General features: G+C 46.8%; 1 protein-coding gene across 4 annotated transcripts in view; it reads left to right on the top strand.

The window, feature by feature from the left end:
• Positions 1-6,201: 6,201 nt before the first annotated feature.
• Positions 6,202-23,692, top strand: part of DPY19L3 (dpy-19 like C-mannosyltransferase 3) — a 78,809-nt gene continuing 61,318 nt past the window's right edge. For 3 of the 4 annotated variants that reach the window (XM_004595004.4, XM_058674495.1, XM_058674494.1), the window contains exons 1-3: positions 6,202-6,418; positions 7,876-8,020; positions 9,595-9,728. In XM_004595004.4, coding sequence (XP_004595061.2) covers positions 7,915-8,020; positions 9,595-9,728 — 240 coding nt within the window. In that variant the 5' untranslated portion in view covers positions 6,202-6,418; positions 7,876-7,914. Of the gene's footprint in view, positions 6,419-7,875; positions 8,021-9,594; positions 9,729-23,692 lie in introns of those variants that run through there. The other variant, XM_058674496.1, reaches the window with a different exon arrangement.

Here is a 23,692-nt window from a genome sequence, read left to right on the forward strand (position 1 = left end):
GTTGGAGGAGGGAAGAAAAATAACATTATTTCATAAAACCATTTCTGAAAACTCTGTCAGGGAAGAAGCCATGCGTTGATAAATATTCTAAGGAGGAAAGGAGTGGCCATGTCAATGAGCAGCTCTGAAATGGCCTGTGAGTTTGAGGAAACTGATTTGTAGGGTTCCACCCCTCCAATCCAGGCTCAGATGAACGCCTTTTCACATCCCGGTGGGGAATGCTGGTTTGAGTCCAAGCTGCTCTGCTAGTGTGAGTCCCAGTTGCCCTGTGTCGCTGAGCTTCCTGCTAAAGCACCGAGGAAAGCACAAGATGGCCCAGGTACTTGAGCTGCTGCAGCCCACGTTGGAGACCCAGATGAAGTCCAGCTTATGGCTTCAGCCTGGTCCAGCTGCAGCAATTGTGAGCAATTGGGAATTAAACTAGAGAATGGAAAAGTGTGTGTGTGTGTGTGTTTAGGAAAAGGGTAGGAGGACTCTGATATATATATATATATATATATATATTTTTTTTTTTTTTTTAATAATGATTATATGGTTGATCAGCATGGGAAGGATTGAGGTTTAAGGAAAATTGGATGAACTCATTGTTTCCAAATTTGCTATTTCTTCTTGTTTCTGGGGGAAGGGGAGAGACAAAGGGGGAAGCCACACATGACTTTCCAAATGTCCCGGTACTCAGGGATGAGCAACCACCACCTCATATCAGCTCAGGGTCTCAATGTGTACATATTCCGAGGATTCTGCCCAAGTGGTTTCGATAGTTGTGAAATGCTGTCGATTTCACCGATCCGAGGATGATGTCACCCTCCCAGTGTCCACTGGCTGACGTGGTAAACCTCAAGTCTCCATTCACCAAGATTTCTGCTGTCATCGTCTGGGGTTGTCCAGTTTGTTCTGTTCTCCTTCTTGTGCTACAGCACCAAATGAGCTGCCATATTCTCCTTTACAACAGGGCCTGTGTCCACTGCTTCGCCTTTTTCAGTAAGTAGGACATGTTGTTGCAGGTAAGCCCCAGGACCCAGGTCAGGCATCCCAACCCTCACCGGAGCCCCATCCCCTGGGGCTCACGAACCCAGCACCCACCAAGTAGGCAGGCATCAGGACCCAGGCCAGGCGACCGAAGCCCACCCCCAGGGAACACGAAGCTGGCACCCACCTAGTAGGAGGGCCCCAGGACCCAGGACAGTCAAATAAATTAATCATTAACAAAAAAAGAAGAGAAAGAAGAATAGGAGAAAGAAAAAGAAGACAAAGACTAAGAGAAGAAGCTATCTTAGGGGGTTCCTGAAATGAATCACACAAGGAGTACACGAAGTAGTGCAAGAGATGCTGGCAGCAAAGATGAACATTTCCCATTGGTGTCACTTCACTTATGCAGCTATGTGTACCTACACCGAGAAAAGACAACTCCCTCTGATAAACATGTAGATACTAATGCCTTGACTTCTATCAGAACATGGGAGAGTCGGCCTTGTGAACCAGGTGGGTAAACACAAATGTGATGACAGCACTATTGGAAAATACACATTACGAGCCAAACTGTCCTGTAACCTAACACATGCTCCTGCTAGGGAATACTGATCATTGTTAAAGATAGTTTGTCTTCAAAATATGGCAACCCAATTCTAGTAGAAATATCATCAGGTTTTTTTTTTTTTTTGGAAGGGTGTGGGTAGATCCCAGCAAATGATTATAAAGTATATTTAAGTGAATATATAAGAAAAAACCTAAGTTATGTGTTTAAAGGAATTATAATGAAGGGCCAATTACTGTCCCAAGTATCAGCACATTCTGTACATAAACAGTAATTAAAAACATAGGGAGCTGTTGAGAAACTAGCTCTTTCTTTTAATCATTTAGACATACTAGTAGACTTGTACATAGTTACTAACACACATAAAGGAATGTAGCTTGTGATGCAGAAAGTTCAAACCAGTAGGGAAGGATAATGGTGGAATAGTCGACTATCCAATTACAAAAACAAAGTCAGCTCTTTCCATCCCATTCCCAAAGGGCACAATGTTTAAAACAAACAAACAAACAAACAAACAAACTAGAATATTATCTCAACTTATCTGTAGTCAGTGCAATACTTACCAAAACATCAGTGACAAGGGCAGGCATTCAGGCATTTGCACAGCAGGACACTGGGACTACTGTATTCCATACTTCAGTATCTGTGCTTCAGTTTCTTCTCTGCTTCGAGTCTAGCTTCCCTGCTGGGCTGTGTGCCCTGGGATACAGTGGGTGATGCTTCAGGTATTTGGGTCCCCATAGCCGATGTGAAGACCCAGATGGAGTTCTAAGTGTCTGATTTTTGCCTGGCCCGGTTTTGGCCTGGTCCAGCCCTGGCCAGTACTGGCGTTTGGAGAAGGACTCTTTCTCTTGCTCTCCCTTTCACTCTCAGGCTTTCAAAGGAACATTTTTAAAAGCTTAAATAAATGAACTGGTACACACACACACACAAACACACACACACACACACGTCAAAAGATCAAGGAACATGAAACAACAAACCTAATAAAATGCTCTTTATGTCACTAGTAAAGAAAAACATACAGCAATGGGTGTGTCACATGGAGTTATTAAGACACTACTCAGGATGCCCACCACCCTGATCAGTGTTCCTGCATTTGGGGCCAAGCTCTGTTCCCAATTCCAACTTTCTGCTAATATAACCTTGGGAGGCAGCAGCTCAAATAACTGGTTCTCTGGGAGGCACTGGGTACAGCTGTTGCCACAGTAAGTGGCCATATTCCATATCGGAGTGGGCCTTGAGTCCTGGCTCCTCTGCTTCCATTGCAGCCACTTCTTAAAAAGAGGTATTTATTTGAAAGGCAGTGACACAGAGAGAGATGGAGAGTGGAATAGCTCCCATCGGCTGCTTCACTCTCCTAATGGTCTCCACAGCTGATCTCAAACCAGGAGCTTCTTCTGTTTCTCCTCCATGTACATAGGGGTCCAAGCACTGGCGCCACCTTCCTCTGCTTTCCCAGGCACATTAAGCAGGGAGGTGGATCAAAAGTGGAGCAGCAGAGACTCAAACCAGTGCCATACAGGATGCTGGTGCCACAGCTCATGGCTTTGTCCACGATGCCACAGCACCAGCCCTCCAGCTTCCTACTCACGTACCCTGGAAGATGGCAGAAGATGGCTTAAATGCCACGCATGTGGGAGATTCAGATGTAGTACCAAGATGCTGGGAGAGAACCAAGAAACAGAAGATTTCTCCATCTGCCTTTAAAATAAAAATGGAAAAACATCTAAGATTAAGACATTATTTGTCACCAATTTGCCAATATTGTCAAAGGTTAAAAATATTCATTGTTGGCAAAGGTATGGAAAAATACACACCATATGAAATAATAGAGTTTTTAACCTTTTGGAATGTAATTGGCCCGTATTTATTCACAATGTAGGATATGAGTTCTAGAAGTCCTATTTCTAAACATAGCCTAACAAATTACATAAGTGTACTTAATGTTCTTACAGCATTGCTTGTCATCACATAGAACCTAATGTCTAATTAAGTGGGAAAAAGTAATGATGCATCCATATGCAAGCCTTATTGCACTGGTTACCTATAATCATCAAACAAAATCTACTCCAAAACTCATATCCCAAAAGTATATTATTGTAACCTCATAGCTTCTCTGTGCTAAGATACTTCGGAGTACCATCAACAGCCTTGGGATCTTCAATGATCTCAACAGGAAGCTAACCTGGAACTGGCAATCTATTCCAGGAGGGCTCATTTCATAGCAGGGAATGTGGCAGTGGTCGTTGGTCAGTGGCCACTGGCCACTTGTTGCCCACCCAGCCTTGTCTACAAGATGTTGGGGAATCCTGACAACATGGTGGCTGACATCACCCCTTACTCAGCAAACCCGAGACCAAGGCTGCACTGCAATGTCTCCTATGACCTAACTTCAGAGCTGCTAACTAAGTTCAATGTCACTTTCAGAGTTAGAGTATTCTATCACATCGAACAGTCATTATTCAGTAGGATGATACAGACACAAGCCACAAGGGTCGCTGAAGCTATCTAAAAGCCAAATAGTAGCTAGTCAGATACAGAGAATATGAGGAAAACCATCTATTAAAGTTATAGGGCAGGGACCGGCATGATGACTTAATGGGCTAATTTTCTGCCTTCAAACATTAGCATCCCATGTAGATGCAGTTCATATCCTGGGTGCTCCACTTCCCATCCCGCTCCCTGTGGCCTGGGAAAGCAGTCAAGGATGGCCCAGACCCTAGAGACCCTGCAGCTGCCTGGGAGACCTTGAAGAGGCTCCTGGCTTCAGATTGGTTCAGCTCTGGCCACTGCAGCCATTTAGCAAATGAACCAGCAGCTGGAAGATCTTTGTCTCTCCTCTCTGTAAATGAAGCACACGGAAGCAAAAGGGAAAAAAAAAAAATCCCTGATTTTTAACCTGTTCAGTCTGAGACACTTGCACATGTGGCAATGTTCATGTGTGACATGACACAAGGTATGCCTCCGGAATCATGGAGCTGGCAAAGTTTGAAAAGCAATTCGAGGAAGGTAGCTAGAAAGGACACCCAAGAGTCTGTTGTCGCAGGAGGCAGGTGTGATCTGAAGTATTCCCAACACTCAGTCGAGCAATTTAGACACCTGAACATTGTGCAGCAGATGAGCAAAAAGCAAACAAAATGGGCGAGTGTTTCCGGTACGTATCCACAGATAACTGCTTCGGAAGGATGAGATGAACTGCGTCATGATGTCAGCACAGCGTGCCGGCAAGGGCCATGTGCCTGGAGATCTGGCACCTCTGGCATACCAGGTCAAGTGCAGGGCCCAAGAACCTGCATGTCTCAGAAGGTCCCAGATGGTGGCCGTGAGAGGCCTCAGACCACAGAACCGCTGGCGAACTTCTCAGTAGGGCCCCCACCCCTGCCGATTTGGAACCTGAAGATGTTGGGACAGGATCTGACCACCAGCCTTTCTTACCAACTCCCTAACTCACGGTCCTCAACATGTCCCATTCCTCCCCACCACTTTGTTAGTGCTTGATATTTTTATTGGAAAAGCAAAGTTACAGAGAAAAGGAGACAAAAGTCTTCCGTCCATTGCTTTACTAACCAAAATGACCCCAAGGACCGAGCCAATCCAAAGTCAGGAGCCAGGAGCTTCTTCCAGGTCTCCCACACAGGCGCAGGAGGCCAAGGCTTTGGGACATCCTTTACTGCTTTCCCAGACCATAAGGAGGGAGTTGCATGGAAGTGGAGCAGGCAGGACAGAAACCGGTACAGGGTGAAGGATTAGCCTGTTGAGTCACGGCACCAGCTCCCACACATACATGACATAGTCCCTGCTTCCATGTCAAGTGAGAGCAACACATACGCTGAAACATGATGACAAGTGCCATCTTAAAGGGCAGCCGGCACTTTTATAAAATGAATGGTTTTGTTACAGCAGCAGACACACAAGGTAAGATACACCCAGCACGGTTCTGATTAGGAAAGCCTTTCCACAAAACCCAGACACCTGTTAAACATGCACTTGGGGCACGCGTTGACTAGCAAAGTCTGCACCTGTTTTTCTTTCTTCCTTTTTTTTTTTTTTTTTTTTTTTTTTGCGGTGTCCTAGGGAGAGAAGGGCTGAAATACAGCCCCTACACCCGCGTTCGAGCAAGGTGTGAAGCGGAGGCCAGCAGAGCGCACGCCCCAGCTGGAGGAGTCCGTCCCGGCGCATCGGAGCGACTCTCAGCCGGGGCTCGCGGGCTCCTCCTGGGCCTCACCAAGAGCTGGGGACAGGCCCAAGCGGCCTCGCCGCCCGGCTCCACCGTCACCCCGGGTGCTCAGCGGGCTGGAAGGAAGGGAAGGGTCTCGAAAAAGTCCAGCCCAGCCCGCAGGCCCCCGCGGGCACCTGCCCCCAGCCCGGGGCGACGCCTTCCCCTGTGCCGCCCGGAGCAGCCCTGGACACGAACGCCTCTGCCAACCGCGCTGGCCGGGGCGCGGAGACGGGCGCCCAGGTGCGCCTTAAGGAAAAGTTTGCCCATGCCGCTGACCACGGCCGCTTCACCAGCAGGCGTTCCGAGCAGGCAAGCCGGTGGGCGGAAGTGCGCCGCTTCCTTCCGGCCGGCGCCGCACGAGACGGGGCGGGGGCTCGCCTTGACGGACGGCTCCTCGGGCCTATGGTTGCGGCGGCGGCGGCCCGGCCTCCCCGGCGCGCCCCTTCCTCAGGGCGGTCGACGCCCCTCCAGCCTCCGCACACACCCCTCCCCGCCATTTGCAGCGTGTGGCACAAAGCGCTGCCGCCGCCGTCGCCGGCTGCTCCTCCCTGTCCTCACGGCGCGCCTGCTGCGGCCCGCCGTGCGGCCCCGCTCCCGAGGCCCGGCCGGCCTCCCCGTGCTTCCCCGCCCGGAGCCGCGCGTGAGGACAGCTGAGGCCGCAGGTCTGTGGCTGCGTGTCGGGGCCGTGAGGGGACGCGCGGGTTCCCCGGGGCGGCCGGCTGCGTCCTGCCCAGCTGGCGTCTCCGGCCAGCCCCGCCACGTCGTGCAGCCCGGGGAGGCGTCCGGAGCGCCACCGGTGCCCCCCACGCGACAGGCGGGTTCAGGGCCTGGAAGTCACGAGCGAGGAAGTTGGCGGGGCGACTTGTCCCTAGAGGCGGAGGGGAGGGCCGGGGCTCGGACCTTCGCGGTCGCTCTCGCCCGCCTGGGAGCTCTCGAGCCGAGGGCTGAAGTTCTTGGACACCCAGGTGGTGTGGGGCAGCCAGGTGCTGCGCGTGCAGGTGGTGTGCAGGTGCACAGCTCCTGGAACCCACGGCGCCCAGGTTGGGGGGATGCACAGCCTGGGGGGAGGATGGTGGTGAGCTCTTGGCCAAAGTCTCTTTGCAAACACTTCCATGTTGGTTTCGTGGAGCAACTTTGTTTCGTAGTTGGGTGGGACTCTGGCGCGTCCTGGGCCCTTCCGTAGTTGTTGGCTTTCTGTCTTCTCTGGGTACAAGGTAGGAATGATGGAATTTCAAAAACTGCCTCCTTTTCCTGAGGTTATGACTTAGGATTCGGGCGCCTCGGTAATGATTTTAACGAGCCCATCCTGGCGTCTTCTCCCACCTTGCTCCAGACTGCTAATTGCCATGCTTGGTGGCAAAGGACTTGAAAGTCGGCTTTCCTTCCCAACCTTTTCTTTCTTTTGCGTATTTGAATATATGATCTGCATCACGTTGGTCTGTTCTGTCCAGCAGGTTATTTTTCCCCTTAGGAATGAATAAACTGTTGAAAACTAACGTGTCAGGCTTCTGGTCGTGTTTTGTAATTAGGAACGCATTGTTCATTATTGGGGAGACTGGAATCGGCTTACTCACTGCCAGCGCACCCCCGCCTCCCACCTGCGGCTTCCAAAGCCGGCTGCAGCTCCCCAGGAAAAGCAGCTGCCCTGATCAGTACACCCCCACCGGCAGCACCGCTGCGGCTCTGCCCCCCAGGCTTCAGGAGAGAACATTGGGGTTAGAATTGAGACAAAATATTTCAGTTCTTCAAAAGCCTGCTTTGTCAACAAATTTACTCTCGAAGATCTCCCACGTGGTCAGCTGTGTGGGAGAGACAAAGGAGCGACTAGTGCCTGGGCAACGGTGCAAAGTTACATAATTGTGTGACAGCTGGCTCTTAGGGAAGAGCTTAGGGGTCCGGAGCTTCCAGGGAGAAGGGCAGGAGCTGGTGGGTGTGTCCTGGCTCCTGGCAGTGGCCCACTGTGCCTCAGGTGCCGCCTCTGGTGGTTACATAACTGCACAGGTTGTATCTGCAGGGTAGACAGGAACCCTGGTTTAGCGCGGAGGAGTACAGGGTGTGGGGGTCAGGGGGAGAGGGTCCTGACTGCTGATGGGCTATTCACGTCTAACGTTGTTTGTAGGAGTGCCTGGGAGAACGATGCATGTAGGTCTTTGACAGGATGTTGTCCGTCGTCCGGCAGAGAAAAGAAGTAAAAACCACAGAAGTTTCTGAGCTTTTTCCAGAACAAGAGGAACATGTGAAGTTGGGAAATGCAGTGCCATCTGGTAAGTGGTTTAAACTTGTACCGTATTTTCGTTTGCTTTTATTCTTTCAAATTAAAATGCTTTCCAGTAGGGGCACACTTGGATGAGACGTTGGAGTTGAGGAATGGGTTCCAGTGCCCCCACATTCTGATTACGGTTTGGTTATCTTGGCCCTACCGGGCAGACCACTGGTTTGTTACCTGTTACCTTCTGGTCCTATCATCTGATTCTTTGACTTTCTGAAACAATGTTTTTCCCCACTACATTCTAGACTATTTCTGTCTTTTCTGGCTTGGATTTGGTGTGCACTTAGTCATCCTTGCCTTCATGGCTGAATTCCTCAATTCATTAAAGTATTGAAAGACAAAAAGATTCTCTTTACTTTCGGTGAGGCTCCTGAGGTGTTTTTTTTTTTTTTTTTCCTTTTTTGGGGAGGAGGGTGAAAGTGGTGAGGTCTTGGGAAATTGCTTCTGTAATACTGAAGGTTTGGTAAGAGATACATCAAATGGCTTTCAAGACCAGCTTCTTGCCTCCTGAGTTGCTTTTAGTAAATAAACAAAGTCAGAATTTTAAAAGAAGGTTGAAACTTGGCTGTTTGGGATGTATGACATAGTTTATGTTCTCTGCAACCATGTTAATTCTTACCAGCCAGAGCTGGTAAAATGACTCAGGGAAACAGCCCAATAATAATCTGCCTTTTTATTGTTGATTGTCTCATGGAGTTGCACCCAGTTCAGTTAACTGGCAGCTACTGGGTTGTGGACAAAGCACTTAGCACAGTTTTGTCTTCCTTTTGTATTGAAATATAATTTGGAAGAGTACTCACTTTACCAAAGATGTATTTATTCATGTCAGAATTTTTTTTAAAAACCCTGAGAAGTAAAGGAAGGAGGAAAAAGAAAGGGAAGGCACCTCTGAGCAGCGCTGGCGATGTGGGCGGTGGCGATGGGGGCGCTGGCGATGTGGGCGGTGGCGATGCGGGCACTGGCGATGCTGGCGCTGGCGATGCGGGCGCGGTTGATGCGGGCGCTGGCGATGCAGGATCTCGCTGGCACAGCAGTCCCCAGTAGCATTCATCTGTAGCCCCACAGGAAGGAAGATCTTTGTGCTGTTTCGCTGCCTGCTGCTTTTGTTACCAAACGTGAATCAGTTTATTTAAAAAAATATTGTCAGTGTATCATATGCCCTTGTGTGGCCGCAATGGAACTTCACTAATTCCTTGTTAAGATGCTGTCAGGTTGGCCAAGATGTTTTAAAGTGTAGTGCATCGATTTGATTTGCGTTTTCTTTTACTCTAGTGAATTTAAATGAATTTGAACATCTCTTTGCTGATTTTTTTTTTCCTCTCTTGCATTGCCTATTCCTCTCCTGAATGTTTGCTACTGCGATATTCCTTTTTTTTTTTTCAGTTGTTATCTGGAAGTGAGTTAAGGTGAAGCAGGGTCTGTAATAAGTGAGAGAGAACAGCTTGATGGGGTAGCAGAGAAGAGCTTCAGACGGCTGGTGGGCTGGTGACGGGAGACGCCTCATCACTGACAGGCGTCTGGGAATTCTGAAGTCTAATTCACCCATGTACTGTTCTGTTTTTCTGAAAGGTTGTACCAATGGAAGATTATGGAAGATCGTGTCCTTTACATTTGGTGGAACCGTGGCCCTTTGCATGGGGCTTCTCACGTCTGTCTACCTTGCAACGTTACATGAGAACGATTTATGGTTTTCTAATATTAAGGTACGGGGTTTCTATGCTTGCTGTGTAACATTGGACTCAACAACGTTGCCTGTAGTTAAGTAGATGCATGACTACCACCTTGTACTTTTGCTACAAATTATCTCGAGGCTTTGCAGTTTTTATCATGAAGTGTGTGTTTTCTGTTTTTTCATGGACTTATTCTGATTATAGAACAGTCACTCTAAACTACAGGGTTTTTTTTTTCCAAACTAGATTATGAAATTGGTGCAGTGAATATTTCTTGATGGAATGAAGTAGAAGATGATATGATACATCACAGAAAGTTGCTTTGTGATCTAGTTATTGTTTGAATGTGTGTACAGATTGAGTCACAGTGTAATTTTTTTTCCAATTGGCTTCAATAGGAGGGAAAGAAGAAAGTCAGAAGTCATGTTCCCAAACTACGGTATCTTTAAGAAAGATTATTGGTTTGAAAGATGCAGTGACAGAGAGAGGGGAAGAGATGAAAAGAGAAAGTTATCTTCCATCTTTTGTTTCACTTAAATGTCGGCAATAGCCAAAGCTGAAAATTCAGTGAACCAGCAAATGGGATTGCTTTCTTTTCCTCGCTCGCTTGCTCGCTTGTCCGCCTGCTCTCTCTCTTGCTTACTGTCTCTTTCTCTCAAGTACACTAAATAGGTAGATAGGTAAGTTTGCTTTGATGCACAGCTTTGTCATGTCAACCATTTCCTGTAAACTTTCTGGAGACCCTACATGTGCATGCATTACAAATATTTTTTTTTACACCCAAGTAATCTTCTGGCTTCATTTTCTGTGAATTTGTTGAAGTACCTTCATATTTCTCATCTTTTATTCACTGACCATGGCTTGTAATTACTACTTGCCTGCAAATATAAATATTTGCCTTCAAAGCCCCAAATTTATGCTTTTTATGAGAACTTTCAGAAGAACGGATCCTGGGGCAGGCATTTGTCCTAACATTTAAGATGCATATCACCGTATTGGGGTTACCTGAGTTTGACGTCAGCCTCTGGCTCCCGGCTCTGTTTGCTTGCTAACGCAGACCCTTGGAGGCAATAATGATGGCACAAATAATTTATACCCTGTCACTTATGTGGGAGACCTGGATTGAGTTCTTGGCTCTGGCATCACCATCCTCTTTGGGGGAACATTTGGGAAGTGAGTGAACCAAGAGATGGAAATTCACTATATTTGCTTCTTAAATAAGTGAATACAGTTTTTTTTTTTAAGACTTTATTATTATTATTATTGGAAAGCCGGATATACAGAGAGGAGGAGAGACAGAGAGGAAGGTCTTCCGTCCGATGTTTCACTCCCCAAGTGAGCCACAACGGACCAGTGCACGACGATCCGATGCCGGGAACCAGGAACCTCTTCTAGGTCTCCCACGCGGGTGCAGGGTCCCAATGCATTGGGCCGTCCTCAACTGCTTTCCCAGGCCACAAGCAGGAAGCTGGATGGGAAGTGGAGCTGCCGGGATTAGAACCGGCGCCCATATGGGATCCTGGGGCGTTCAAGGTGAGGACTTAAGCCGCTAGGCCACGCCGCCGGGCCCGTGAATACAGTTTTAAAAAGGAAAGGGATTTGATGCATTACCCACAGGCACTTCGTGAGGAAAGTTGTCTGCAGCATCTTGTGCTTTTGGTCCTATTGGAACGAGCCTGCCAAAGAAGCCACTTTGAGGGCATATGATTTCCTTGAATAACTTCTAGGATGATTTATCTATCTATTTGTGAAACAGTCACTCCCTAAGAATGCACAATGGCTGGGACAGGAATTCATTCTAGTAATCCCACGTTGGGTGGTAGGGACCCAGTTTCTTGAGCCGTCGCCTGCTGCCTGTCAGGGTGAGCACACCAGGAAACTGATGTGAACGGTAGAGCTGAGATTTGGAACCAGTTACTCTGATGAAAGATGCACATGTCCCAGTTAGTATCTAATTGTGCCAGATGCCTGCTTCATAGTTTATTTTTGGAATCAATTGTGTTGACCTAAAGCGTATCACATGTGTCTATGTATATCTATTTACTCCAGTTAGCAAGGCGTTGAAGGATAATAATTCTTATTGTTCGGTGGTAATTGGTAGTTTTCCTTGTCAAGAAAATTTTACTCAGTATTTCTAAATATCTCTAAAGTAATATTTTTGGAGTCCCTAGATTTAAGCAGCATGTTGCTTGCTTAACTAACATAGGTATTTTGAAGAAGGGCTGAATATGCCTACGTGGGCATAGAGCCACAGTTAAACACCAGAACTGAATGTGGAAAGATTTATTTATTGTTGGTTTTGAAAGCCAAAGTGACAAGGGGTATACAGAAAGATAGTTCATCCACGGTTGCCAATCACTTCATAAATGACCACAAGAGGTGGGCCTGCCCTAGACTGAAACCAGCAGTCCAGAACACCATCTGGATCTCCCATGTGGGCAGCAGGACCCCAAGTTTTTTAGCTGGCATCTGTTGCCTTCCTGGGCACGCTGGCAGGACACTGGCTTGGAAGCAGAGTAGCTGGGATTCAGAACAGCACTCTCATATGGGATGCTGACGTAGCTCGCAGCGGATTGGTCTAAGGCACCTCAACTGCTGCCTGATACACTGTAAGTTTAGCTGTTGAGCTTCAAGATTGTTAGTGGCCTTGCTCGTATTGTCCATCCTCACGAAACCCTTGCCTTTTTAATTCCCCTCTCTCTTTGCACTGGGTCAAGGAAATCATTATACTTTTAGCTAGTCTTTTCTGAGTTCTTGTTCTATGAGTCGCATTGGAGATCTTGGTAGGAATCACAGAGACTTTTGGATTTTCCAGGAAGTTTTCCGGCATTATAAGGAGTTCGGTAAATATCTGTTGAGCACTTATAGTATGCTCCTTTACTTGTTGGGTAAGTCAAGGCCCTGCTGGTGCCAGGAAGCTTACACTCTGGAGAAGGATACAGGCACGTAGTGAGAGAGACCATCCTGCAGATGGAAGGGTCACAGAACCCCATCTCGGAAGACCAGGGAAGGTTTTCTAGAGGCGGTGATGGTAAGAGGTCCTGCAGGATGAGTAAGCATGAGCCTGGCTGACCAGAGAGGAAAGATGGGAGACATGTCATGGAAATTCAGAAGAAGACAACGTGGAGGGTGGAAGTGGAGTCGGCATTTCAGCATGGCAGGAGAAGAGCCAGGGAGAGGCCATGTGCTGACGATGGGGACCAAGGCAACCACAGAGACCTGTCCTCCGTGTCTCGTCTGCATGTGGTGCTGAGCCCTGGTTTAAAGAGGCAGTGATGTCATCACATCAGGAGGTTAGAAAGATGGCTCCGGCTTCAGTGTGGGGTACCAGTGTGGCAAAGTTGATGTCGAGAGAAACTGCTGAGAGAATCAATTTAGTGGTTTCAGTAAAAGCTGAATATCCAAATACTGTGTAGTAAATGAATGTCTTCTCTGGGCCAGATAGAGGGGGAGGCATGGAGAATACAGCCTCGAGGATAATATGGAACTCAATTCCAGTGAAAAGGCAAAGAAATTCAGAAACAAACTGAAACTGAATCTTGTGGTGGAAATCAAAGTGGCGATAGGATGACCACGAGGAGGCCGCTTGGAATGGGGAAGTGAAGCGTACCGCTTCAGGACAAGCAGGAGAAAATCAGCTGTCAGAGAAGGCACGTAGGGTGTAATTGTATCAGCATGGAGGAGCCCGGTGTAGCCCCAACACACAGTCAAGCCATGTATGGTTTTATTAGCCAGGGAGAGTTGGAGGGAAGTGGACGTGGAGAACTCAGTGTCGAAGGCTGTCCAGAGCGAGTTGTCAGGCTGACCTGCTCTGACCTATTAGCTGCTGAATGGTGGGTGGACATGACTCGAAGCCCAGTGGGAGGAGCAGGTGTGAAGGTGCAGCAGCTCTCGACACCCAGCTATCCTGAGTCAGGCGGAGCTCCTCAAAGCCGCCCTCACTTCAGACACCTGTTGCAAGTGTTGGGGTCCACAGGCGACCCTCGCCTCTGACCAGCTGTCTACCAGTTCTCTGGCTCCCATGCCCTGCTCAGGTATAGTAAGTCACCAGAGCGGCTCCCAGGACTCAGGAAGGGACTGTGACGACAGTTTTACAGGAGATGTTTTGGGCAAGATCCAAGAGAAGGTCCCCAACGCAGAGCTTCTGTTGTCCTTTCCGGCTGGGATCAGGCCACATGCCCCTCCTGACACAAACCAGGGCCACCCCCGAGCCACCTAGTAACACAAGCCATGAGAGTTGGTCTGGGGAATACACTGCTCAAAGCCGGGGCAGAAACAGCGTCGGGAAACTCCCCACGCAGGGGTGGGGACAAAGAGCCGAGTGGGGGCCAGACAGGAAGAGATGAGTTGAGGGCTGGCTGAGCAAGGAGGCACTTACTTCTAAAGCAGTCCCAGCAGAGATGTGGATGAAGGAAGCTGGCACCATGGATCCTGAGCCAGCAGTCCCATCTGTGTTGGAAATGGACGCAGCCTGGGGGATGTGTGGGCGAGATTGTGTCAGAAGGGTGTAGAATGAGAGAAAGAGAAGCTAGGGCAGTTTCTGTCTGTGCTTCCTACACCATCTGGGAAGCTGTGACACAAGCTCTTCCCCGCCCAGGTTTCTCCCACCCCCATCTCTGTCCCCTGCGGCTGTCAGTGGCGCTCAGAGTCAGACTGTATTTTATTCCTCTGTATTTAATATATCAGACTTCTTCCCCCTTTATCACAAGAGGGGGTCCTCTAGTACTGTAACCAGCACTCAGTCCTGATGATCCCCCCGCAAAGGCACTCGGTTCATTTCTCTGTGCGGATGATCTGAATCCACTCTGTCCCACGGAACTCTGGGTGCAAGGCATCTTGTGTATCTACAGTGTGTGATACGGCAGCCGTGGACCGCATGTGGCTGTTGAACACTTGAAATGTGGCTAGGCTAATCAAGAACCAAGCTATTCTCTTTATTCAATTTTAATTACTTTGAACTTTCTGTCAATAAGCAATTGAAAGTTGTGGCCATTATTGATCGAAGGAAGACCTTAGCCAGAGGAAAGCTTAGTTTTGAGTACATTATGTCCTCGTCAATGTGCTCTTCTAACATGCTGCTTTCATATTAGGAATCAGGGAATATTTGAGAATGATAAATTGGTTTCCATTTTCGTGCTTGTAGGCTATAATTTATCATCAAAATTGCTAAACTAGTTTTTAATGAAAATACTTTTGAAAATTTTGCATTAGTTATATTTAACTGCTTATAAAGCAAGTAAAATGCAGTTTGAGTTTATGTATTAGAAATTACTTTTTTTTTAAAACTTTCTGGTATTTGAAAGTGAGAAGCCACCCGAAGCAGCAGCTTGAAATTCTAAGGTACAGATTCTGATTTTAAGTGAGCATAGAAAAATCTTTATGTGGTATCCTTTCTCAGAGTATCTTTTAACATTAAAAAGTTATTTTCTTGATATCTAAGCCTTTGCATAAAATTATCCTTGCTTGGAAATTGCAAGTACCAGAAAAAAATTCTGAAGACTTATTTATTTGTCAGGTAGTTTACAGGGAGTGAGAGGCCTTCCACCTGCTTGTTCACTCCCCGAAGGTCTGAGTCAGCCACTGGGACTGGGTCAGGCCGAAGCCAGTAGCCAGGAACTCCAGCTGGGTCTCTCAGGTCAGTGGCAGCATTTGGACCATCATCACCTAGTTTCCTAGAAACTTGAGCAGGGAAGTGAATTAGAAGTGAAACAGCAGCCAGGATTTGAACTGTAATGCCCATGTGGGTTGCTGGTATTGCATGTGGCGGCTTAGCCGACTGCTCCACAACACTGGGCATAGACTTTCTTTTAAAACACCCTGAGTTGAATGCTGTGTGCTAGGTACTTGTGCATATTTTATCTAATCTCCCTGTCTCTGGAACCCGGTCACTTTAACTGATCCATTAAATGCGGGCTGCTCTTTGCTCCAGCGAGCAGGGAAGCCAGGCATGCATTTGTAATGATTCGTGGTTAGCAGACACTGTAACAACAGACCTCGATCTTTCATTTTTTAGACATGTATTGCATATTTTTTTTTCTTTAATTGTACAAAGTATACTGTGACAGGAACAGATATTTGCAGTGAAAGACTGTCCTCATCCTCTGTAGCCTGAATAGAAACCTTTCACTTCTCCCTGTTGTTCTTCATCCTGTATGTGGATACGGATGTATGACCCAGCGTACAGCTTATGTCATCTGCTTTCTCTGATATCTAAACTCATGCTTTTGCCATGTGTTCCAATTCTACTTATTTTCCAAAGTTTTGATATCTTCTTGAAACTTTCACATTCACTAGATAGATAGTTATGGTTACATCACTTTAATACTTTTTAGAGCCACTGTACTCATTTCCATGCTTCCCAATTTTGGATACGTAAATTCTTTGTAATTGGGTCATTAACCTTGCCTACATCTCGCTTTAAAGTGGCCGCATAAATAGGTCAGGCCTCATTTTCCTACCAAGGACCATGAAAAGCAGCAGCCCCATGCTCTGAACCCAACAGTTCTCTAATCCGAGGGCTGCCAGATCTGGTGAGACGCGCTGGCGTGTAGAAGGATGCTAGCCGAGGAGTGTCAGAGCCACACACTTCAAATAACCCTTACAAAGGCAGAATTTTCCTGTGCTGGTGCCATGTCCAGAGCAGCTCTCCTGGACACGCTGTGACGTGAGGAAGAAGCTGGGCGGAGGACTGACAGGCGGGATTGCAGAGACGAGCCAGTCAGTCCTCGGAGGAATAAAGACAGCTTGGTTCTGAGCCTCTGAAGATCTCCGTCTCTCCAGACAATAATGAAGAAAAGTCAGAGGGAATCGCTCTTGGAAACCATCCCGCATTATAAGTCAAACTCCGTCCCTGGCCCTTCCCCCATGTGAACTTCCCACCAGTGGCTGGTGTAGTCAGAACTTGACAACAGTCAGAAATGACTAAGAATCAGGAACCTGGTTGGAGCTCCAGGTTCTCATGGGGAGCGTCTACATACGTCTACATGTACGGACTCACTTTTCCCCCAGAAACAGTAAATCAGGATTTGTCGGCTGTGGTATTCCCAGCCATCATACCAAAAACAAAAAAACAAAAAAAATCTAAGGTACAAGGCAGACAGTAAATCTAAAAGAGAGCAGAGCATGAGGGAGAAGATACACGCGTTTGTTCAGAGTTCTAGAAGGAAAGAGAAAACACAATCAAGGCAGTGTCTGAAGAGGTGGTTTCACCCTGGCCCATCCCTGACAGTTGCAGCCATTCAGAGAGTGAACCAGAGGATGGAAGATCTCAGTCTTGATTCCCTGTCTCTCCCTTCCTCTGTAACTCTGTCCTTGGAATAAATAAATAAATCTTTTGTCTATCTTGGGGTCTGTGTTGTGGCATCATACGTTAAGCCTCAGCCTGCAGGGCCAGCATCCCGTATGGACTTTAGTTTGAGTCCACATTGCCCCCCTTGTGATCCAGCTCCCTGTGAATGCACTTGGGAAAATAATGGAAGTCGTTTGGGCCCCTGCATCCATGTGGGAGACCCAGAAGTAGCTCGTGGCTTTGGCCCAGCCCGGCACTGGCTTTTAATAACCATTTGGCGAGGGAACCAGCAGATATGACGACATTCATTCTCTCTCTATAATTCTGCCTTTTAAATAATTAAAAATATTTTGATCCAAAATAATTTTGAAATTTGTACATAGGTCATAACAGCTGTTTTTCATGAACCTCTGGAAGATTCCAGGCATGCATGCATTTCAGGATTTTTTTTTTTTTGCACTGAAGTAAGCTTTTGCTTTGAAAGAGAAGCAAACCTAGCTCCCATATGCCAGACAATTCCCCAGGTGCTCTCATGGCTGGAGCTGGGTAGGGCCGCAGCCAGGAGCCGGGAGCTTGGTCCGGGTCTCCTGAGCTGTCATCTTCAGCCAGCCAGGTTGCATGCACATCAGCAGGAAGCTGGAATCAGGAGTTAGAGCTACAGTTTTGTTTTTTTAGATTTATTTTATTTGAAAGTCACAGTTACACACAGGTTTGTGCGTACACACACACACACCCCACCGCCCCATCCACTGGTTCATTCCCTAAAAGGCCTTAACGGTCAAGGCTGTGCCCGACCAAAGCCAGGAGCCCAGGGTCTCTCAGGTCTCCCTGGTGGGTGCAGGGGCCTGAGCACTTGGGTCCTCTTCCTGCTGCACGTTGGTGGAGAGCTGGATCAGAAGTAGAACAGCCAAGACTCAAACTGGTACTCCTATAGGATGCTGGTGTTGCAAGCAGTGGTTTTACCTGCCACACCATAGTGCCAGCCCCTAGAACTGGGTATTGAACTCAGGTTCTGATGTGGGCATCTTAACAATTAAGCTAAATCCATGCCCCTAAGATTACCTTTTCGACAAGCTTTTTGAATTTCCTCATAGATAACCACTGTGGAAGTTTAATGCAAAACTGAGATGCAAGCAGATTTTATGTTCTTCAGTGAAGTCTAGGAAGCTAACAAAAAGAACATTAGCTGGCGGAACTTGGCGTAAGAAATAGAATTACTGGATACAACACACAGATCCCTGAATCTGCAGAAAGCACAGGTGGAGGACGTTGGAGGCCTGGTGAGAACAGACATCTGAGGCAGTGGCTAGAGAGTCCTCGCTGAGGAGGACAGAGCACAGTGAGCGCCTGGGCGGGCCTCCAAAGAGAACCGAAACAGCGAATAAGAAAACATTGTAAGATACAGTTCAAAAAAAGGTTTCCAAAAGTAAAAGAAAACTTGAGCTGATACATTGTAGAGTCATGGGTCCCAGGAATAATCGGCCTAGAAGAATCATTAGCATGGTATAGCCTTCTGTGATGGCTGGACTTGAACCTTAGAACATTACAAAGACATCTGGTCACCCTGGAGGGGCAGCAGGTTGTTGCCTTCCCGCACAGCCCTCCGTCCGCAGCAGCAGGCAGGCCCGATTTCTGTGTCCCTGTTGCCATCCGTGCTTCGTTCCTGATCTGCCCTTCCCGCACACCTCATCCCTTTCAAAGCTACCAGTACCGTCGGGCTCCCAGCTTTTCCAGGGTAACATTTCATCTTCAAAGCCCATGAAGGAGACCTACAGAATACTCTCGTAAAATTTATGAAGAGGTTTTCACATTTTAATTCGGCCACTATATGTGTAAGCACTGTGTAAACTCTTGATTTTGAAAAATGCAATTTTTAAGAACACTTAGAAAAGCAAAAATCCACTTAGACAGGTGATAAATAGAAAAAAAAATAGACTGTCAGTAAGGCCGAAATGTATTTATTGTAAGATTAAGTATTATAAAAAAAAAAAAAAAAAAAAAGATTAAGTATTATAGAATGGGACTGGCATTGTGGCACAGTGAGTTAAGCTGCTGCCAGACAAGTGCCATACACATGCCGGTTTCAGTCCCGGTCACTCCACTTCCCTTCTACTGCCCTGCTAATGCCCCTGGGAAAGCAGTGGAAGATGGTACAAATGTTTGAGCCCTTGCCATCCACAAAGGGCGACCTGCGTGGAGGTAGAGGCTCCTGGCTTGGACAGTGCACAGCCACAAGTGTTTTGGCTGTTTGGAGATTGTATCAGGAGATGGGAGCTGTCTCTCTCCTGTGAAACCGCCTTTCCAATAAATTGCTTAAAGAAATCCACTCAGGACTAATACTGTTTATTTAAAAACTTACAGAACAAAATGTCTATGAAAATAAACAGTGCATTAATAATATGTAATAATGGTTTTTTTTAAAGATTTATTCATTTTATTACAGCCAGATATACAGAGAGGAGGAGAGACAGAGAGGAAGGTCTTCCGTCCGATGTTTCACTCCCCAAGTGAGCCGCAACGGGCCGGTATGCAGCCAATCCAATGCCGGGATCCTGGAACCTCCTCCGGGTCTCCCACGCAGGTGCAGGGTCCCAATGCATTGGGCCGTCCTCGACTGCTTTCCCAGGCCACAAGCAGGGAGCTGGATGGGAAGTGGAGCTGCTGGGATTAGAACCGGCGCCCATATGGGATCCCGGGGCTTTCAAGGCAAGGACTTCAGCCGCTAGGCCACGCCGCCGGACCCTATGTAATAATGTTATAACAACAGTAATTAGAAGAGGAATGAAATGGGTAAAATATGATGGATTCATTTTGACTTTATACCTAGCAGCCAGAATTTTTCATTTAAAATTGAAAAGTCAGGAGATGGCAATAGTATATGAAGAAACTTCAAGAAGTTAATTTTTTGATACAAAAAATTCTTGATACCTGTGTAAATGAGCATCCAACTAGTGCAAGTGTGTATTACGAAAAAATGACACGAATCGCAAACTCTGACTTCGAGGTCTGTTGTAAAGTCTAAGAAACAAATTTGCTTCTTCCAAGGTCAGGGATTGGGCATCCAGCGACGGCCTTGCTGATGCCCCTTCCTGTGACGCAAGGGCATGTGTGCGTGACGGGAGGGGCAGGAGGCCGGGATCATCTGCATCAGGAGCCCACTGCTGGGCAGGGGGACGGCAGCCCCGAGTCTCATCTGTGAGCTGGTCAGCCCTGAGAGGTTCCACCTCCCACCCGGTGCACTGGGGGTTGCGTCTGCAACACCTCAGCCTTGGGCAGTGTGCTCCCTTCAGATACTGCCTTGATTGTCTGCTCTGTTTCCTTCTGGAACTCTGCCCTCTTTTAGAATTACCGTCTGTCTGCCTGGTATCTTGGATAGTTTTTGTTATTTTTCAACATCTAGGTAGTCTATGAGAATACCAAACCAGGCAAATACTGGGTGAGTGCGTACATACATATATATGTATGTATGTATACGTTACACACAGAGTATAATTTTAAATCCTTAAATCTCATCCTCACAGATTGTTTATTTTAGAAGGTGTAGAGTGGGATTCAGAAGAGTTAAAGGACTTGCCTGAGGACACTTCCTTCATCAGCTCTGGTAGTTAAAATTCAAATCCCGTGCACCCAGCCCCAGAGCTGGAGCTCCTTGAATCAACCCCTGTGGTCCTCATTCTCTGCTGGTCTCTGTAAGATCAAAAAACGGAAGGCTGTCCACAGCTGAGACGCGTACGTGTTGGGCAACTGTTCAAGCTCTAAACTGGGATGGGGAACACCTACCCTCAAGCCATATAATGCCTACAGAATTTATTCGGTCTGGACCTGCTAAGGAGCCAGAGATGGGACTAAAAATTCCATAAATCTATAGCAGGTTAATTTTTTGTTTGCTATTCAGACTTGTTAAATTCTTTATAACAGTTTAAGACTTAGTTTTTTTCTTACCAGTTCTCATGTTAATGTGATGCTACTGCAAAAAGTTTATAGATAGAATTGTAAGAATGTAAGTTGAATATTTTATATGGCCTGCCAATGGTGTTATAAATATCCAGATAGCCCTTGGCAGAAAAAAAGGTTCCCATCCTCATCTAAAATGACTGCAAACATGCTGCAAGTACTGATTTTGTTGATATCATTACAAATAGATTTTAGCAAGAAGGAAAGATTTTTTAAAGATTTATTTTTTTTTATTGGAAAATCAGTTCTACAGAGAGGAGAGACGGAGAGGAAAATCTTCCTTCCACTGATTCACTCCCCAAGTGGCTGCAACAGCTGGAGCTCAGCCAATCCAAAGTCAGGAGCCAGGAGCATTTTCCTGGTCTCCCATGCGAGTGCAGGGTCCAAGGCTTTGGGTTGTCTTTGATTGCCTTTGCAGGCCACAAGCAGGGAGCTGGATGGGAAGTGGGGCTGCCAGAATACAAACCAGTGTCCGTATTGGATCCTGGCACATGCAAGGCGAAGACTTTAGCCACTAGGCTACTGTTTGGGGCCCAACAAGAAGGAAATATTACAAATTGGGAATCGGTGAATAATATGGGGGAACTATGTGCAATCCAGACAGCATTAGAAAGTGAAACTCAATGACTAATCCTCTTCATGTGTACTGAAGTGAAAGTCCTAACACTACAAGAGGAAACACAGTGAAAAAACATTTATGCCAGAAATACAAAATATATTGTTGAGAAATCTATTGATACTGATATGGTTGTCACATCAGTATTACAAAAGATGCCAAAAAATACATGAAAAAATTTATCTTTTTACAATATAGCATGTACAAGTTGAAAAACGAATGGATTACTACCATGTCAGTAAAATAAAGGACAAAAACCATGCTGTCTCCTCAGGTGACAGCAAAAGCATTGGACTGATATCAATATCCCTTCATGTAGATGTGTGAAAGTATGAAAACACTCAACCGCCTAGGACCAGCAGTGAGCCTCAGCCCCATAAAGAGCGATTGTTAACAGCTAGCACCACACTCGGTGAAAGAACGGGAAAGGGGGCTTACTATTACTAGCTGTCTGAGATACACCAGTAGGACTGTAATAATAAAGAAGACAAGGGCTGGGGTTGTCGCACAGTTGGCTCAGCTGCTACTTGGGAATATCTGAACACTGGAGTTGGAATCTGATTGCTCAGCTTCCGGTCTATTTTCCTGCTAATGTGCCTGGGAGGGCAGTGGAAGATGACCCAGGTCTTAGACCACTGCCCTCCATGTGGGAGACCAGGATACAGTCTTGGCCTAGCTTGCACTGGGCCCAGACCATTTGAGGCCATTTGAGGAGTGAACCTGAGGAAGGAAGAGCCCTTCTTTTGTCTCTATCACTCTTCCAAATAAGTAAATATCTTAAATATAAAGGTGAAATTATTAAATATGTATTTCAATATTTAAAAAATCCTTAAAAGATGATAACAAATGTTGGTAAAGGTCTAGACAACTTAGAGTCCTTTTCCATGACTGGTAGGGATTTTCAGTGATAGAGCTTGCCTAGCCATTTCTCAACAGTTACACCTACGCTTTGCATAGAATCCCCGCTGTTCTGTCCTAAGTAGTCAAGGAAAGTGATCATGTGTCCACACCAACGCGTGTGCATGATGGCTCATTGAAGCATGTTTGTACTAGTCCAGAAGTAGAAACAACCCAGATGCCCATCACCATGAGTGAGGTACCCATGCCGCATGATGGTGTGTGATTCGGCAGTTTTGACACAGATCACCAGTGAAAGCCTCACAGCTGGATGAATCTTGATGCTGTTGTGCCAAATGAGAGAAGTCAGGCACCAAGGACTGCATATGTCATGATCCTGTTTACATGCCCTGTCCAGAGTTGGCCAGTCTGAAGGGTCAGAAGGTGGTCTGTGGCGGCCCAGGGGTTGGCAGGTGTGGCAGTTTACCAAGTGACAGGTCAATACATGAGGCTTCTTTTTGGGAGAGCGAAGTTCTAAGATAGGTGGTAGTGATACATGCTCTAGTGAGAGCTGTGGAGTCGCACACTTTTAAGTGGCTGAATTGTATGTGTGTGAACTCAACCCTGATAACCTGTTAAAAGAATCGTTGCATTTTGTTTTTAAATACAGCACACACACAGCTCAGACTCAGTGCCAACCTACCCAACAGAGCAGTAGCTCCTCAGTAGAACTGTCTGTGAACACAGGAAGGTCTTCGTCAACACTGAGCTGCCGAAGACTTCAGCAGCTGGCCAAGTGTGTCCAGGAATGGAGGAACTACTGACTTTTCTATTTCAATCACACTTCAGTAGGCATATGCAATTAGAGACTAATGAATTGGACAGCGCCCCGTTAAAAGTGTGTCCCATGCCAGCGCTCTCCACTGTCACTGCTGTCACTTAGCACTGCTTGGCAAGTGCCAGTCAGCCCAGCATGAGCAAAGTAAAACGTGAACATGGAAAAGAAAGAAAGAAAATCATTATTTGCAGATGACGCGACTGTATATGTGGAAGCTCTGAGAGAATGATCTGAAAAAAGATATGTAACAAGCAGTGAGAAAATTCAGAAGTTAGCAGGGTATGAAATTAAATACACAAAAGCCACAGTATGTTACTATTTGTTAGATTGGAAGTAACAGAAAAGGAGGAACTGGTGTGTTGCTTGGCAGTCCTGCGGTGCTCCCTTCAATCTGTCACACCCTTTTCTTCCCCCCAGACCCCCACTTGACCTTCCTGGCTCTTTAGCCTCGGCTCATGGCTGAT

This window comes from Ochotona princeps, chromosome 16 (genome assembly GCF_030435755.1).
Source record: "Ochotona princeps isolate mOchPri1 chromosome 16, mOchPri1.hap1, whole genome shotgun sequence".
NCBI classification, from domain to species: Eukaryota; Metazoa; Chordata; class Mammalia; order Lagomorpha; family Ochotonidae; genus Ochotona; species Ochotona princeps.